Raw genomic sequence first — 19,319 nt, 5'->3', positions numbered from 1 at the left:
TAAGAAAAGTTGGTTTTGGACATCTTTTAAAACATTGTTTCCATATAAAACTGTAAACATTTGGGCCTGGAAGGGTAAATGGTCATTGATCTTAGGACAGAATGAAACGTGTCCTAGAAAAGAAAATGCCCATTCATCAGAAATATTCCAGTATCAACAGATCAGTCTTGGAAACTAGGACCATCCATATCTATAGGAAAACCCCAGAATGAATGAAGTATTCTGCTCTATTAGAGATGTGGCAGTGTAGATACAGAGGCAAATGATCGGATTTGTTCTGTAATACAGCCAAAGAACTTTGTCTTCTAGTTTTACCATTTGCCAAATGGAGTTGCTTTAGACTAAATGACAGAGCTGTAATTTCTCTTTCATTTTTAAGTCAAGATTTATTATAACAACCTGGTAAATTATTTTATAGCAATAGGATAAGTGCTGAGGGAGAATGTGAGACCACTGCACATTCCTGAGACACATTCATTCACCTCCTGAACTTCTGCATTTAGGACTGCTAAGAATAAAGTAAACTTTTTTGAGTTCCTCAAGTGGCCATGGCATGAAGTTCTGGGTTACGCTTGGAGAAAAGAAACTGTGATATAAGCTTGAGCAGTGCTATTAGCACCAGCAGCTCCTCAAAGGCTGGCCACAGGGCTAGAATATAGGGTTGCCCTGCCTCTCGGCCCTTGGACACCTGGCCACCATTTGAGAATAGCTGAGCCAAATGATGAGGTCTACTTAATTCAGTGGCAGAGCTGAAAAGCATACCTGGGCGTGTCTTACTCTGGAATGCATGCCCTTAGTTATGTTGCTAAACTCAAGAAAACCAGGCAGCTCGTTCTATCTTTTATCAAAGGAATGACTGTTTTATGTTTGTTAGGGTCTTTAGTGAAAAATGTCCTATTTCTTTTAAGGTACTGCCCTAGAGAACAGATTCTACAAACTCTTAAAAGTACTTTGTGGCCAGCATCTTTCTCCACCCCCCAGCGCCGAGGCCCCCTGCTGTGTGTCTTCTCCTACCTCCCAAGGAGTTGTTTTTTTGTTCTTTTGTTTTTTGGGTTTTTTTTTTTTTGTAGTATTGTTCACTCCCTCTCCCCTTTTGCTACAATGTAAACTCCACAAGAGTAAGAAGTTTTCTCTGTCTTCTTCCCTGGTGTATCATAGATGCCTGAAACACTTACGCAGACATACACATAGTGGGTACCCAGTGGTGTGAAGTGAAAGGAGAGATGAGGACGGGAAATCTCCTCATGGCCTTCTTACAGATGTTCACAAGGACTTAATGGGCCTGTGAGGTGGGGCTGTTGGAAACTGCGATTTTCTGCATTGTCGCTTCTGTGCTGGAGGTGAGCTGTCTCTGACCACCTTTACCCCACCTTTGTGCGTTAGTGAAACTGAATTGGCTGCATGGTTCTCACCACTTGGAGGTCAAAGTCAATTAGACTTTCCTACAAGCTTTTCCTAAGCTAGGAGTGGCCTCTTATAGAAAGAGGTCTGTCCACAGGTGATACCTTTGTGCTGCTCCTTATAACCATCCATTAATGTGGTGAGTGTTTTACCCATTGTGGTTTTTTCCTACCTAATTGCCATTCTGGTTTTCAATGTTCAACATGTTGCAGTTACATATTCTGCTGTGGTTTTACTTAGCCTTGATCCTTTATTAATTGGCTCTTGTTCAAACTACCTAAGAGCAGCCTATCCTTTACTTTCAGTTTTTTTCCATTGTTTCAGTAATGGGGGGGTATGTTAATCTGTCTATCTAGTTGATTCTTATTTTTTGCAGTATTTTTAAACTTTAAAATAATACAAATGTCTATGGCCCAGAATATGGAATCTGTATGTTTCATGATTTAAACAGTGTTATTTTCCATCGTCTCCTAACCTCTACTCACCCCTCCTGCTTCATCCCGCTGGCCTCCATGCTGAAAGACCTAACCTGCCCTAGGGCCATCACCACATCATACAAAGCAAACCTTTATAGCAGATCCAGTAAAGTGTGTGACTGGAATGTGATACAAGTGGCCAAGACATGGCCTTGCTTGCGAGGAGCTTCCAGACTAAGCAGAAAGGGATCTATAAGTAGATGATTACTATAATGTTAGACTTTTGCCCACAGGAGTGGGGCTTGGGAACTGGGAAATTGTCACAGAAGCAGTCACGCTTTAAGAACATTTAAGATCTTTAAGGTCATGTGCAGGCCAGGTGGGGTCAAAACATTTCTAGTAGAGGAGAAAGCACGATGTATTCCAACCACTGAAAGTCAGAGTTGCTGCACTTGGCTATATGTAGAAGACACGTGGAAGATGGCATTTTAAGGCAGGCAGTACCAGAGCTAACACAATGATTTATACCACAACAGTTAAAATTTTATGGACGTTTCAGAACGATTTCAGAGTGTGTGCCATTTGTTTGGCTTAGAAGATTTGGTTTAATAATAGACTGCATTAACAAGATGTAGAAAAGAAGAGGCTAGGGCTTGCTATGGATTGTATCCTCAAAGTGCTTTAGTGATGAGGTTGGGATAGGTAGGAGGGAATGCATGTGTCTGCCTGATTTTCAGCTGAGGTCTTTTTTTTTTTTTTTTCCAGCTGAGGTCTTAAAGTAAAAGTGAATCAGTGACAGATGACCTGAGAGTCTGGGATTCCAAATTTATGAATCAGGATTCTCCAGAGAAATTGGATCTACAGGAGAGGAGAGGAGGAGAGAGAGAGAGAAAGAGAGAGAGAGACCATGTGAGCCCCTGCCAGGGAGAACTGCAGAGTAAAAAGAGCCAAAGATGAATCTTTGGGGAAGCATCTCCATATAACTTTGCAGGTTTGGAGTCTGAGTTCTTTCTGAGAGCAGCCCACGCAATCTGTTTACCAGGAGCTGGTTCCAAATGAGCCAGTGATGTTCTGATCTCCTTTAGAGCCTGGCTATTCCCTCCAACAGTATTGCCATCCCTTTGTAAGCTCTTAGAAATACACATCCTTGGGGCTTATCTTATGCCTACAGAATTGAAACCACTCAGCAGTTTAACTAGATATCTAGGTATTTCTACACACATTAAAGTGCTGGACCAAAATTGTTTTGGTACCATAGAACAGCTTCACTGATTATATGAAAGGAAGGCATTGTTTTCTTCTTTTGAGGGGGCTCCATAGGACCCCTTTATGTTTTAGATAGACTATAAGGTATAGCATGTAAATCAAATTAGCAAGTAATAAGTGGTATTTGATTAGAATGTGTAGTTGTCTACAAATAGTTATCTGTTTCTTCTGTGTAACTGGTGAATGTCTGGTTATGGATTTGTCCTCACTGATAAGGAGGCCTCAAATTGCTACTTTAATACAGGTATGGTGTGTTATTCCAAAGGGAGAAGAAGTCCAAGTGCCTCCCATGTTACCTACAGTGCTTTAACTCTGTGGTGATGCTGCTGTACCACAATTACACAGATTGTTCATGATTTAAGATAAGCACAAGTAGCCCATGATTTTAGATTTTGGTGTCAGGTAGTGAGATTCACTGTGTAACTTTTTTCCTGTATTTTGTTTGTTTGAGAGTACTTTTTGTTTCTCGACACTGGCAAAAGACTCTGTAGTTCCCACTGTGAAAAAGTGAAGGGAACTAAACAAGTTCAAGAAAATGCGATTTATGTGGAAAATACTCTATTTCTGGTTATTCGTTATTTTATGTGATAAAAGTGCTGAAAATCCCACATTTAGTAACTCAGGCAAGATAGTGTTTCTAAATGTGTAACCCTGGTAAGAAGTCAACATGTCATGACTGGAAAGAAGTCAAGCAACCAAAAACTATTTCTTGAAGACTCCATTTGTATAGGGTTTCATGGAAAATTCAGAGGAGCCTGAAGACATGAGTAGTTTCCTTAAGTGACTTGCAACTAACTAAAGAGGGTTAAGGTTTACCCTCTTGAAAAGGAACAAACACAGAAAGCACACAAGTCAGTGGAAAGGAATGACCTAAAGAGTCATGATGGTAAGATCTTATTCAGAGAATGGAAAAGCTGGTTATTACCGAGAATTTTGGTACGGGAAGATGATTGCAAGGAAGTATGCTGGCTGTCTGGAGCCTAGATAAATGAAGAAGGGAAGGAACCTTAAGAAGGCATGTATACTGCTGACTGAGGACACACCAGGAATGGGGAGGCCCAGAATTTTTGAAGATAATAGATTCACATATTTGGAAAACCAAACAGATGTGGCTATAATAGGCAAGTGGATTAAATCGGGTACTATATTTACTAATGCAAATTCAAAAGCTTAGAACAATGGTAAAAGAAAGAAACTAGGTTCTGTTTGTTAAATATAATAGTAGTCTGACCTCCACAGCTATTATGGGAAAGAGATGCCTTTTGTTCCCAGTAAATTCTTTTAATCTGTGACCTGTACTTTTACCTCATAATATTTAACCCTTTCTTCTTCAGGATTGTAGAGACAGAAAAAACAGGTAAATCCATTTAAAAAATCATCTAGCTAACATAAGCCTTTTTTTTTTTGTACTGAGGCTCGAACTCAGGAACTTGCACTTTCAAGGCAGGCACAGTGCCACTGAGCTAAATCCCTGCCCCCCTAGGTAGCATAAACTTTTAATACTTAAACATATACCTTTTCAAGGAGCTGTGTGCTATGTGAGCAACACCCCACTAACAAGGCTCATGCTAGGTTTTGGAGATGTCCTGCAATATCCAGTTTTTCTTTACCCAATAATTGAAGGGAGGATTGGGTTGGTGATTTGGCTCAATGATTCTGCCTTCTGTCTCGCAAGTGCAAGGGCCCGAGTCTGATCCCCAGTACAAAAAAACAGGCGGGCAGGATTGAAAAAGACCTGGAACCCCTCAGATTTCTAACACATTTAGATTTAACCAAGTTAAAACTATTATATCTAAAAGGCCAAAAATATACACTGGAGGAAGGTTAGCCTCTGTAATAAATGGTACTGGGAAAATTGGATATCCACATGCAGAAGATTGGATCTGGCCCTATATATCTCACCATGTACTGAACTAAAATAAAAATGGATTAAATATCTAACTGTTAAACATTTAGAAACAATCTGCTAGAACATAAAAAGGTACAACTCTTGAAGACACAGATATAGTCAAGAATTTTCTAAATAAAACATAAGTGGTGTAAGAGATAATACTGGGAATGAACAAATGGGATCATATCAAATTAAAAAGCTTTGGCATATCAAAGGAAACAACCAACAGAGTGGAAAGATGACTTACAGAATTGGAAACAAATTTTGCTAGCTATTTCTCTCTATATAACATGTAGAATAATATAAAGAACTCAAAAAATTAGATATCCCCAAATAAAAGACCCAATTTAAAAAATGGGCAAATGAAATGAATAGATACTTCACAAAAGAAGTACAAATGGCTAATAAATACATGAAAAAAAAATCCAGCATTGCTAGCCATTAGAGAAATGGAAATTAAAACGACACTGAGTTACTACCACCTTACCCCAGAAATAATGGCTGTCATCAAAACTTGTAATAGTAACAAATGCTGGCAAGGCTACAGGGAAAAAGAACCCTTCTACTTTTTTGGTGGGAATGTATGCAGCCACTGTGAAGATCAGTATTGAGATTCTTCAAAAAACTAAGACTAGAAATTCTTCGAGCCATTCTCCTTCTGGATATTTCCCCCAAAAGTTAAAGTCATCGTATTACACAGTGATACATGTATTCCCATGTTTATAGCAGCACAATTTATCATAGCTAAATCTTGGGGAAAAATTTATATGCCCATCAGTAATTGAATGAATAAAAAATGTATTTATACACAATGGAGTACTGCTGTGCCATAAAAAGGATAGATGAGGCATTTGTAGATAAATGGATATACCTCTGGGCCATAATATTAAGTGAAATAAGTCAGACACACAAATTTAAATATTACTTGTGGCTAATAGCAGAACTTTATTGTCTTTATTACATGGTTTCTCTTATACAAGAAATATAAACAGCAAGATGAAAGATAAATATGGAGTTTTTTTCAAATGGGAAGGTGAACAAGAGATGGAAAGAGAATGGATGCAAGGAAGGGAAAAGAAATGAAAAAAAAGAAAAAAGTAGAAATAAATATTTTGCAAATGGGCAGGGGAACGAGAGTTAGAAGGATAGGAGGTAGGGGATGAAAAAATAATTAAAATGTGTTAATATACATGTACGAACTCCCCATAATAAATGCAATCATTATGTATTGCAAACATGTACTAATTAAAAAATTTAAAAATCTAAAATTGCGAGAAAGGAATACCAAATATCTCCCCTTATTTGTTGATTCAGACACAGGAAAATCTCCAGTGTGCGTCCAACTTGGAGGTGTGGTAAGGGGCTCTGTTGTTCATGGTAGGGTAAGTCAACCAAAATTTTTAATGTGAAGAGGGTTTCATTTCTTCTCTAAACTTCCTTCTTGGTTTAGTATACAGGTTTGTGGATTCCAAATGCATATACCATGTATATTCATCTTCCCAGCTGGGAAAATATGTACCCTATGATGCTTACCTCTCCTGCCTTGGGTAATGGGACTTTATCATAATCCAGCCCTCTCTCTGTTAATTATAACACTGGCTGCATGGTTGGTTTTCCCCCTGCTTTTGGACTTCCACTTTAAGAAGTCTTGTAGTATAGTGTAGCATTCAGTATAACAGGAAAGTCAAGTGTCTGGTGGTTTGTTTGCATGTTTATAGACTCGAAGATAAAAACTTCTAAATTATTTTGCAAATGATTTTTTTGAGAGGTGATGGAAAACTTGAAGAATTTTATGTTTTCACAGGCATTTTCCATCACAAGCTGAGTGTGATTGGTGGCATGGCATTAGGAACACATTAAGAGCTGGGCAACTTTGTGTAGGTCCACAATCTTTTATCTGCAGTTCCAAAGGCCAGAAAAGACTCAGAAACTACAAACATTTGTGTGGTTTTGCGGGAAATTGCTTGAGAGCAGAACCTAATGTGAATAAACTTTGAAAGTGTTTATGGGCTCTCTCTGTATAGAGCTTGATTTAAGCTCTTCATGCATATAGCTGCACGGGTGTTAACATCTGAGTATGGTTCCTGCTCCTGGCCCTACTGGAGATGTTATGCAACAGTTGAGGAAAAAAACAAAACAAAACAAAAAACACTGAGCCATCTTCCTAAAGTGAGAGGGGAAAAAGTTCTATAACATGTTTGGCCCCAAGGGTTTCCAACAAAAGCTGGCTTTAGAAGATTGTGAGTTTGCTAAGGCTACTATAACAGCACTAGGAGCTGAGTGACCAATAGCAGAACGTTACCGTTTGATAGTCCTGGAAGTCGGCAGTCTGAGGTGGTGGTATCAGCAGTCTGTGTGTCCCTCCCTCCGTCTGCCCAGTGTCATTTTCTGTATCATGAGAACACAAGTGAAGTTAGCCAAAGAATTGGCTTTCAGGATGAGAAAAATTCCCATCCTTGATTGTAGCGCGTGTGCATGTATGTGTGGGTCTGTCTGTCTGTGTCTGTGTTTTAGGCATGGACAAAGCCACCCTCTAAAAGGAATTTATAATTAAACAGTTAAGAATGTATCCTTGGATTTTTGTTTTGTTCAAACAAAGTTCTGCTTAGTTTGACTTCTGACCATGAGAAGAGCAGATGACCAGGTCTGGTAACTCAGTCTCCCACCAGGATCTCTGAAGGGCAAGTAGACCAATGTAGTCATATCTCAGGGTTTTTCTCTTTGTCTTACTTCCTTTAGGACTGAATTCTTCAAAGCCTCTTTGGACAGATAATTTTTTTTAAGTAGTAGTGGGTTTGTTATTGAGGTATTAGGTGGCAATAAAATTACAGGGTCAGCACCTCACAGATAGTAGATTGTAGTTAAGTGTGAATAAATGTTATTGACATTTCTTTAACTTTTTGGTTCTATTAAATTAGTCCGTGCTTACAGTAGGAAACTTAGAAAACAATTAAAACCATAAAGGAGAAAATAAATGTAATTAATAAGCTTATCATCCAGAAAGAATGACTATGTATGTATTAACTTTTTAATTTTATTTTTTTCATATGTGTGTGCGTATGTATATGTATATACATCTATATGGAGAGAAAGAACTAGCAGAATTTTTAGATTCTGCTTATTCCTTAATGTTTTTCTATAAGTTGCCTCTTATTTTAAAATATTCTTTGAAAATGTGATGTTAATGGTTTGTAATATTGTTGCATATTTAATTGCTTCCCTTTTGTACTAGAAGGTTATTTCTAGTTTTTGTTTTATATGTGATGCTGTAATGAGCATTTTAACAGATAAATATTTACCCACCTCTATGATTATATTTCTGTAGGATTAATTCTCCAGAATAGATTTGATGAATTAAAGGGCATCATTTCTTTCAATTCTATTGATATTTCTGCCATAATACTACCCAGAAAACTTGTAATAATTTGTCTTTTCAGTAGGAATATTATAATGTATGCTTCTCTTTAGAATATGTTACATTTTTTTCAACCTTAGATGATTTTTCAGATTAAAAACTTTGGTATTATTTCATGTGTTCCTAAGTTTTACTCCTTTTCATGCTTTCTAGGTATTTTTTCCTTACTTGAAAATATTTTGAAAGTGTTGTTTATTGAAGATCTAAGTAATTCATATAACACTAATGAAAATAGTAAAATGGAAAAAAGAATGAGGAAACCTTCAACAAAACATGTTGTCATTTAGCAATACACATTTCCCAGTGAAACTTTGTCTGGGTTGGGTAAGTCTCAGTGTATCAGATAGTGAAAATCAGTTTGATTTATGTGTAATGTACTACAGGTGGGGAACCAGATACAACCTTTCTCAGGCTCCCTTCCACGCTACTGAGCACATTTCTTTCACAGGGAGGAGTGGCAGTTCCTTCAGGTGTGGTCTGACGCTCCCTCAGGAGACAGGTCTTTCTCAGCATTCTTTTGATGTCCAAGCTTCCTAGAAGGACACCTTATAGCTAGTAGACAAGGCAGTGTCACTGCAACCCTGTCTAAATGTGGTCCAAGTTCAACACTTGGCAGTTAGAGGCAACTCCTGCTTTCATCTCTCTGCCCTGCCCCTTGCAAATATGTGAATCTCAGCAAAGGCTGTTTATTTTGACAAAAATGAAAAGATAACAGGTGCTAAGGAATGCAGAACACTTCAGCATGTCAAATGGAGTTGGTCAGGCATTACTCTGTTATTGGCATGTCAGGACTGGCTGTGCTTGCTTGGCATGTCTGGAAAGTGGAGCAACAGGGCAAACCTAGAAGGAAAGGCTCCATAGCAGCTCTCCCTGAGAAGTGACCTTGTTGGCACATCTTTGCTTAATGGTGATCTCTACAGAATGAGATCTCTGAGTAAGAATTGCATCTCTTGAGTTCTTTGAAGCCTGTTGAGGTCAGTACAGGGCTGCAGTCCTTCTATTAGCAATGACCAGAGCAGTGGCCTAAACTTTTCAGCACTGAGGTCCATGTTGAGATTCAAAGATAGTTAAAAGCTCTTCTCTTGGAAGTTTTGCAAAATGAGAATAGATTTTTGAGCAAGATTTCTTAGTAACTTTCATAAGAGAGCAGACCTTGTGAATATTTTGCTATGTATGTTTTCAACTGCTAGAGTCCGTATAATTTGTTTGTATGTCTCCTATATCTAAAATAAAGTAAAATCACCTTCTGTTTTTCAAATCAAATGTAATCTTTTGGGTACAGATGAGATGTCTAGCTAATCAGTGAATAGTTTGAGCATCTTCAGTATTTTTTCTTAAGTTTTGTATACTACAAAAAAATACCGAGGCATCTAAGATCCTTTCAGGTACATTTACATGCACACTCATCACAGTGGAAATAGAGCAAAAGATCCAAAGTGCCCTTGTGAAGTGACAGTTTTTCAAGAAGACCAAGAGATTACATGGACCACCACTGTTCCCCTCCAAACCTACACACTTACAGCATTCAATTACCCAGTTCTTTAGGGGCCATCTTTGGGTGAGCTCAGTCCTTTCTTATTGATCCTTGACACTTCCCTTTAGACTGTTCTCATTATTTGATTGCAGAATCCTTCCTACTGGTTTCTTTACATGCTGTTTTATCTCTTCTAATGAATCTGACCACAAATTTATATTTTTACAATCTCACCAAGATGGAGATGATGGCACTTGGTAACATTATTGTTACTATATGTCAAACACTATTGTAATTTTAATTTCCCCAGCAGTCTCCTTATAAGGGCACTACTGCTAGTATCTCCAAAACAGAGAAACCATGTGAGTTTGCCATTATCTAGCCAAAGGAGCCAATATTTGAGCCCCTCTGGGGATGCCTGCCTCCTTGTGGTCTGAGCCCAGACTTCCTATTTTCCTTAAGCCCTCCACACTGCAGCCTGGCCATACTTTAATGTTCAGAATCCCAGTAGCCCATCACTGGGCCTTTGTCGCTGATCTTTCTGCCTGGAATTCCTTCACCTGAGTTTGGCCTTTTCTTTAGACTCCTCTCTAGCATTGGTGGCCAGGGTATAAAAATCAGCTGGGACCCTTGATCAGAGTAGATAACCAGATCTAGGTTGAGGCCAGTAGCCCAAATCCCAGGTGACTCTGGCTTGCACAAGGTGAGGAACTCTTGCTGATGACCCTCTTATTCTTAGGTTCTTGGCATACTTTGTCACATCTTCATTTTATTTCTTTGTGCTCCATTCAAATAGACAGGGACAGTCTCTTCTACCTCTGGAACTTGTCTCCTTGCCTGACATGTAGTAGGCATTCAGTAAACAGAAAGTGGTTTGAATCCTAGTATCAGTTTGTTGTCTCCTTGGAAAGGCTAGAAGGAAGAATGTGATGCCTAGAATTAAAAGTTTGCAGACTAGAATTTTCTTCTGATACACATTGTCTTATAGAGAATTGAGCTTCTTTCTTAGTCATGTTAAATCCAGCCCTGAGTTGTACTGAGCACCAGCTGCTAACTAGGTGCTGGGAGTTAATTATAATGATGACCAGTTGAACACCCCCACCCAGATCTACAGAAGGCTTCCACATATATGAATAATGAGGAAGCATGTACTTAGTTAGCAAGCTGTAGTTGGCCAGCACCCAGCTTTGTACTGTGTGATAAATCAGTGTCAAATCAAATCAGCAATCAAAGCAGAAGTAAGGCATAAGAAGCAACTAGAGAACCCCAAATTCCTCCTCAGAGAGGAAAGAAGAGAATATCAATTATGTATCATGGTTATCGTTTATGGTACATTTACTGTGTGGGTCCTAGAGTGCTGGGTACTTAGGGTTAGTACATAATTATTCCCATTTCATTCATGAACAGCCTTGAAGAATTAAGTTGCAGCAGAAAAGGGGGAAGATCTTGAGAGCAATGTGGGCCACTGTTTCCCTTGAGCTTATGCCCTCCTGTCCTTTACCTAGCCCCTGAACTTTGGCCTTTGTTTCTCTCTTCAGGCCATATTCCCTTCCAGGAAGTCTTTTGGTCAGTCTTTCATAGGGTTGATCATACCCTTGTACCTGCCTAGATGAGCTCTGGAAAGATTGTACACTCAACTGGGAGGCATTTCCCACGTCCCGAAGGTCATGTGTCACTTTGTGAGACATTCAGGCATTACAAAGTGAGGTGAATACATAACCAGTAAAAGAGTGTGGATGTTTATTAAAGTGAAAGCTAGGGGCTGGAGTAAATAAAGCTTAGCTCCTTATTACAGTTATATAGTAGCCAGGAATAATGATATCTGAGGGACATAAAAACTAGAGTTAATGGAAAAGTTTATGATATTCCCTATAATGTGAGAATTGAGTGAGTGTATGTATGTGCATATGCGTGTGTGTGTATGCTCTCAATTTTGGGGCATACCCAGACCCTGTTCTTGAGATTGCCTTGAGGTTTCATTTTAGCAATAGCCTGGTGCCTAGAAGTATAAAATTTAATTTCTATAGCAACAAAATATTCTTCAAATACTATCTACAATAGTGGTTCTTTAGTTGTGGTTCTGGGATCAGGTGCCTCAGTGTAACTGGAAACTGCTAGAAATACAAATTCTGGAGTCCCACTGCACAAGTCAGTTTTGGACATGGGACCTCAGAGGTCTATGTATTAACCACTTTCTTCTTTATGTGGTCTGATACACTAAGGCCTGAGAAGTGACTTTGCCTCCTGCCCCAGACCTTTAGGTTCCTAGGTGCTGGCTCTTGACTCATCTTTTCTTGAGTCTAAGGGTGACCAGATAAGAAGTAGATGCATCTGGTTAGATGATCTTGAACCAAACTAAGGTTTATAGTTTATGAACATAAGGCAAAATTGACAAATACTTTATCTGTGTACTATTGTCACAGGCTTTTTACTTGTGATTTTTTTCAATATTGATTATAGTCTGTAACTACCAATATGAAAGGAATTCATGGCATATTTATTGTTTGAGATAATGAACATAAATTAATATAGTCGGCATTTTAAAGTACTCTTGTTATCTTTGGAAACAGTCTACAAATCACAAAATAAGGGTCAGTGATTGTAGTATAGTCACCAAAGGATAACTCTCAAATTGGCATGAAGCTAATATGATGAGTTGATAGTGATACATTGTCAGATATATCTATATATATATATCTATATATATATATATAATTAGATGAATATAAATGGGTGACTGACTGGCTACATAAGAACACTTTCTATGATTGTTCATAATCTCTATTGTGAAACTTGTCTTCTGGCTCCTCCCACCTCTTTAAATGATGATTTAAACTACAGCAGGGTTAGCAATGCTAGAAAGCATGTATGGTCTTAAACTCTTTGTGGACAGTCCACACCAAGTAATCCTTTCAATATATATCTTGCGCAAAGATTTCAGTTTTTCAAGGAAGTCACTATTAAAGACAGTGTCTTGTACACAAGGATTTTTGGAAATTGTAGTCAGGAAACCTAGAATTTTAAAGGTAGACTTTTCTCAAATTTGTGATTTTGTGTAATCTTGACTTTCTGGGCTTTAGTTTTTTGGGGGTTTTGTTTCATTTTTGTTTTACTGATAAGATAGTATGTCTTGGTTTAGATGAACAATTGTGGCTCTACTTTCTACTAAAAGAAAAATAATTTTTACTCACACAGTAGAAATTAGATTATAAGATGTAGACTAAATTTTCTAGCTAAATTTTACAAATGTGAACAAATTTTATGTGTCTGAATAATCTTTTCAAAATCTCTTTAGGAAAAAATGGCAGATTAATGATTTTGAATTAATTACAGGGAAGAGTATCTTTAAAGTTAAAATGTTACTTTCTTTTTTCTTTTGAATAAATATTAGCTCTGGCTGACAGAGAACTTTTTTCAGACCATATGGACTTGTTAAATTTTATTGCTTAGCTTATGGAATTAATATGAGTTGCAACATTAATAGATGGTTTACATTTTCACTTAGGTTTGGCCTTCTTTTTAATGAAAAGTATAATTCTATTAAATCTGAAATATTTTCTTGCAGCGATCCATATGTGAAACTCTCATTGTATGTAGCAGATGAGAATAGAGAACTTGCTTTGGTACAGACAAAAACAATTAAAAAGGTAGGTTGTTCATTCTTTATAAAACTTGTAATTTAATCAAATTATGAATTCATGCTTTGTAGAAATTATATGTTGAGAATAAGATGCAAGTAGTAAATCTAAAAATTCTCCATAGAGTGATATTTTTCCATATTAATCCAAAATAATCGTTTTTTTGTCAAATGACTATAAATACTATATTCTGAAACTAAAACTTATTACAAGTAGTAATTCTTTTTACAAAGAATACAGCAAAATAAAAAATTATTGAATTGCTAATCTTCATAATGAAATTTATAATGACTTAAAATGCATTTATTGAAGTTGTTTGTGGAATTGGTAGGTGCACCAGGAATGGTTTATCTTTAAACAGTGTTACCAAAGGAAGCAAAATATTTGTTTTAGCTACATGAAAGCACATATAGCTTACTAATACAGCTATATGTATGTGTATGTTTTGTTTTATGTATTGTATATATCATTTCATTAAAATTTTGTTTCCATAATATTTCTTAATCACCTATCATTTTTATATACATATGTAAATATTTTCTTCATATTTCAAGGATGTATTGAAAATGCATGCAATCTAACAAAAGTGTAGTTTTCATCTGTTTTAAAATTATTTGTGGGTTACTGTTATTTTTCCTCCCACCTCTGGGGAGGTGGTTAGATAGTCTAACGTTAATACACATTTCCTGGTCAGCATGATTGCTTTAAAAATATAACTCCCCTGCTGCGGAGCCAACGTTCCCAATCTTTGGTCAGGTCGTTTTTTGTAGGGAACAGTAATGCACTGTGTCCTCCGCCTGGCATTGAGACTGGCATTAAAACTCTGTTTTGTAAACAGAGGCCGGTGTTGTGATTAGTGGGAGGATGCCTGCCGAGGAGGGAGGCCATTGTTCCCCGTTTTAGGCGCTGTGTCACTTCTGTTACCGGTGAAGCGGGCCACCTCGCAGGGAAGGCAGCTGGGGGACTTGGTCACCTGCTGGATTGAAGCCACGAAGCCAGCCAGACCCCAGGCGGTGACTAGAAATATTGCCATGTGTGTCCTTCCGAGGGGAGGTCCTTCTTCTTCCTCCCCTCGACCGGTGGAGGGTGTTGCTCCGTTCTCTAGGCAGCCAGCCTCCTGGTTAGTATATTTGTGCCGCACCGCTGTTGTCTCCCTCTCCTCGTGGCCCTGTGACCAGTCTGTCATTTATTTTGTGGTCTCATATTGTCGTTGACTTCCCTCACCTGCCATTGCCCTGTGTATTTCCACGGAGCTACCCTCCAGGAAGCTGCTCCTGGACGATGCAGCCTGCAGCTGCCTCCCTGACCCCAGGCTCTGGTTTCTGCTCCTCCTCCCCTGCCTTGCCATCCTAGCTCCATTCACATTCAAAACTATGAAACCCCATTTTTTTAGGATTGGATTCACTGAGGCTTTGTTGGTGGGAAAAGTGCTGATTTGCTTATTGCCACTTCACTGTGATATGAATTCTGTGTTTTGTATTTTTATGATGCTGTCGATTTTTATTTTTAATTTTTTTTGCTTTATCCTGTTAAAAGAAATAGACTCATAAAGGCAAATATCATTTTGTCTAAAAAATGCCTATAGCTGTGGATGAGATGGTGATTTTCAAAAATCTCAAAAATTTTACCTGTAGTGTTTTAGATGAGTGTTTTTATATATTGTGCCTGTAGGAATTCACAAAAATACAATATATGTGTTATTTGTAGAATGTGCTTCTTCATCTTAGTTTTAAAGAATGTTGTCTTTCTTTTGTTTACTAAAGACAAAAGTATCCTTACCATGTTCTTCTAAGATGTGTATTTAACTAGATTGATAAAAAAATGGATGGAGGGGAGAGGAAGATTGAAAGATAAATAGATAAGCATTTCTTAACCTGGTTATTCGGGGGAAAGAAAAAAATTACTTCCTTTTTGGTTATAACCAGCAGAGATTTTTCTTTTATCTTTCCTTTGTATAAAAACTGATCATCACTATTGTTTTTATGTTTTTCAAATGTCAACATGTATATAAAGATTGAAGACTTTCAGTTTTCCTTCACTTCATTACTCTCAAAAACAGATTTGTAGCAGGTAGAGTAAAGTCAACAAAGTTCATTTCCTTTATAGAATACTCATATCAGTGCTAAATTCTTGAGGGAAATTTCTATATTTTCCTGATTATAAGTCTCTGGTGTTTTTCCTTCTGGTGATAGCATGCAATTTATGGTTTCTTATCTATGAATCATCTGTTTTATAAATACACTCCTTCCCCATCTACTTGGTTTATAGAATAGTCTCAAATAATTGACTAACTGCTGCTTTTATTATCACTTTAAAAATCTTTTTATCAAGAAAAATGTTTAAACAAATACAAAGACTGTATTGCATTAGAAACTGTCAGTTTCCAAGACTATAAAAGATATCATAAGTTAATTTTTCTTCCAGACGCTGAACCCGAAGTGGAATGAAGAATTTTATTTTAGAGTAAGTTTTTCATTTTTTGGTAATAATTGTTATTGATATCTAGATTATCATATCAATAAATTTATAGTGAGGAAAGCTATAACATTTTTAAAATGGGAGATTCCTCTTAAGTTGAGAAATCTTTAGGTAGCTTTCTAATGTATCCCAAATTTTGAAAGACTAAGAAGTGGCCACAAAATCTGGACTGTTTCATTATGGGGGTTGGTGTTTGGGGGAAATAAAAAGAAAGTTATCAGAACACTGTATTTTCTTTTCAGAACTCAGGCTTTTATTTTTAAAATAAGACAAAATATAATTTAAATAGTAATTTATTTTTATGTGATAAGGATTATGAATTATTTTAGATGTAGAGTGAAACAGTAGGAGAAATATATTTAAAAGAAGCAATAAACATTACCAGTTATGGGTCTGGAGATGTAGTTCAGTAGTAGCAGTTGCCTTCCATGCACATAGCTCAGGGTTCAACCCTCTAGCACCCAAGAGAAAGAGAAACAAGAAAAACTACCAATTACGTTCCTGTTTAAGGAGGAAATGTTTTGTTATTCAGACATTGGATGTGTATGTATTTGTGTACTATAAAATTACTTTGGAAATTTTTTATGCCACTTAATAAAGTTAAATTTCCCTTAATGTTACATATTTATTATCTACACAGCTATATGGAGAAATGGCTAATCTTTAAAATAGCTGAGATTTTTGCTCAGTGAGCTTTTGTGATTTTTGCTGGGTTTTCTTTTTACCAAAGTCCTGAAAATATTAAACTGCTCGAGTATTTAGTTGAAAGAAAAGTTTTTTTTTTCTTTTCAAAATGAAAAAACGTTAGTTGTGTAACTGTGCTATTAAAAACTGCTGTCCTCCAGAAATGCTCCAGATTAGGCCTTTGGTTTAGTGCACATTCCCAAAGAACGATATTGCCATTAGGCCCCTTATAATTGGTCCTGACTTCCTTCTTTTCAATTGTGATAGCATTTTATGTGCTGCACACTTGGATAACCATATGCTGCATCTGTTTTTTATTTTCAGAGCTGAAATATGGCACTCATAGTTTAATTCTTGGTTGATCCTGTGTTCAGCCCTCACCAGATGTATTTTAAATTACTCCATGAAGAACTGAAAAGTGATTAGGAGCTAAGAGATGTGGCTGGTCCCTCATTAATTCTCAAATACAGGTTCTTGTGGAGCTCCAAATTATTTACTTTCCTTTCATTTGAACCACATTTGGGTGAATTTTAGTACACCCAAAACTTTTTCAGTGATTCTTGGCTATGGACATAATTCAAAATCTATTTTTTTAAAATATTTTTATTTCTTATACAAATCTGTATGGTGCTAACTATGAGCTGCAACCTTTAGTTGTGTTGCTTAGTCAGCAGCTCAACCCTTGAGTATAGACCACAGTCACATCTCTGGCTTTACCATTTATTGACTTTGTGACCCTAGAAAAGCCACTGAGAAATCTCAATCTACCTGGGTTCCTTGCTTCTCATGTAGGAAAGGGAGATTCTTACTTGGAGGCTTATTTCCCTGATTTACATGCAGTACACTTACATGTCCCATGCAGTTGATCGTTGTGGTACCTGAGTCTAGGTGATGGTGCATAGACCAACTCAGTGATGTTTTGGTAAAGAGAAAGAAGGAAAAACCATTGAAAACCTATCAGTTCTGACACCTGCCCACATTGCTAGAACTGGGAGCATCTTTCTGGTTCGCTCTGATGGTTCAAAGGATGGGCTCTGGAGGGCAGCAGGCCGGAACTTGTGCACATTCTGGCTACCCAGTACACTTGCTATGTGCACTGGGGCAGTTTCTTCACTCCCATAGTCCCAGTTCTTCATGTCTGAAATTAAGGTGATAGCTACATGTCATAGGGTTTCTGTAGGGATTAAATAAGATCGGGCATTGTTGATCTTTAACAAGAGATAATGTCTAAAATGATGATACATAGCTACTTAGTATTTTCTTAATTATTTTGGTTATTAGTAGTAATAGCAATAGTAGGCCAAGGGAGTTTTCTCTGGCAGGGGCCTATGTGAGGATATGATATGAGGATGCCTATTTGTAGTATAGAAAGTATATTTGTAGTATATTATAGTCTTGAAAGTTCTTTGGGATTATACTTTTTTATTCCAGTAATGTAGTTAAGGGCCTTAACCTTTTTCTGATATACCTAAATATTAGAGATAGAATAATAAAGAAATCAACAATAGCAAATTTTATTCAGGAGATGCAGAATTTCCAGAAAATTAAGTTAATTGTTCCTATTGTACAATTGAGTTGTGTATATTTATTACAAAACATTATTCTATTATTTCTGTCCCTTATTTTGTTTTTCCAATGAATCCTGTTCATTTTTTAAATATTTATGTTCCTTCTAGGTAAACCCATCAAATCACAGGCTCCTGTTTGAAGTATTTGACGAAAACAGATTGGTGAGTCCTTGTTGGTTTTTTTGTTTGTTTGTTTTCTTTTTGGTACCGGGGATTGAACTTGGGTCCTTGCACTTGCAAGGCAGGCGGCGGAACCACTGAGCTAAATCCCAGGCCCTGAGTCCTTGTTTTTTAATTTTGCTTCCTTTCTTAAACATTGAATTTTTAGGGAGGAACCTTCCAACCTCTGTCTTTTGGTTGTACATGCTCAAAGAGAGGACTACTTTTGTCCCTTTACTAAAGTTATCATTCTAAAAATATTTGTGTTTGCTAACATGGAAAATTTATGTGAATATGTATGTATATTTTTATTTCAGTTAAGATTATTGAAAATTATTAATGATAGTCTCAACCAGAATGCTTATGTTCTGGTTTTGTGAATCCAGAACAATAGGCCTATTGGTAAAGATGTCATCAAGCACATAAACAAACCAATGGGGGATCTTAAATATAAACCAGACTGTGATGCATTCAGTAGCAGATCTAGGCTCATTCTCTCTGGGAAAATGAAAATCTAATGTATATAGGAAAAATTGAATCTATAATTAGCAGGTAAAGTTAAGGTATATTTTAAAGTGGTACCTTCTCGAGAAATCCTTAGTGAATCCTTTTAGAGGCGAAGATAGGGCTGGAGATGTACCTTAGTGGTAGAGTGCTTGCCTAGCATGTACAAAGCCCTGGGTTACATACCAAGCACTGTGAACAAACAAAAACAGACATAAATATATTGATTGAATAAAAGGAATATTCTTCTTAACCTTCTTTCTGTAGAATTCAACTGAAACTTTTTTTTTTTAATACTGGGGATCGAACCCAGGGCCTTACACACATGAACAAGTACTTTAACCCTGAGCTACATCTCCAGCCCTTTTAAACATTTTTAAATTTTGATACAGTCCAACTAAATTGCCTACGCTGGTTTTTTTGCC

At 37.1% G+C, this 19,319-nt stretch overlaps 1 protein-coding gene across 11 annotated transcripts in view; it reads left to right on the top strand.

Moving 5' to 3' along the window:
* Positions 1-19,319, top strand: part of Nedd4l (NEDD4 like E3 ubiquitin protein ligase) — a 331,119-nt gene that overhangs the window by 174,395 nt on the left and 137,405 nt on the right. For 7 of the 11 annotated variants that reach the window (XM_033757523.1, XM_010635462.1, XM_033757525.1 and 4 more), the window contains 3 exons: positions 13,429-13,510; positions 15,926-15,964; positions 18,340-18,393. Coding sequence is in view for 2 of the 11 variants with exons in the window: in XM_010635452.2 (XP_010633754.1) it covers positions 13,429-13,510; positions 15,926-15,964; positions 18,340-18,393 (175 nt within the window). In the remaining 9 variants the exon portion in view is untranslated. Of the gene's footprint in view, positions 1-1,316; positions 1,341-13,428; positions 13,511-15,514; positions 15,572-15,925; positions 15,965-18,339; positions 18,394-19,319 lie in introns of those variants that run through there. The other 4 variants (XM_033757521.1, XM_033757518.1, XM_033757520.1 and 1 more) reach the window with 2 other exon arrangements.

The sequence above is a fragment of the Fukomys damarensis genome, unplaced genomic scaffold (genome assembly GCF_012274545.1).
Source record: "Fukomys damarensis isolate Sample0158 unplaced genomic scaffold, DMR_v1.0_HiC HiC_scaffold_30, whole genome shotgun sequence".
Taxonomy (NCBI): domain Eukaryota; kingdom Metazoa; phylum Chordata; class Mammalia; order Rodentia; family Bathyergidae; genus Fukomys; species Fukomys damarensis.
This window is presented reverse-complemented; position numbering and strand designations above follow the sequence as displayed.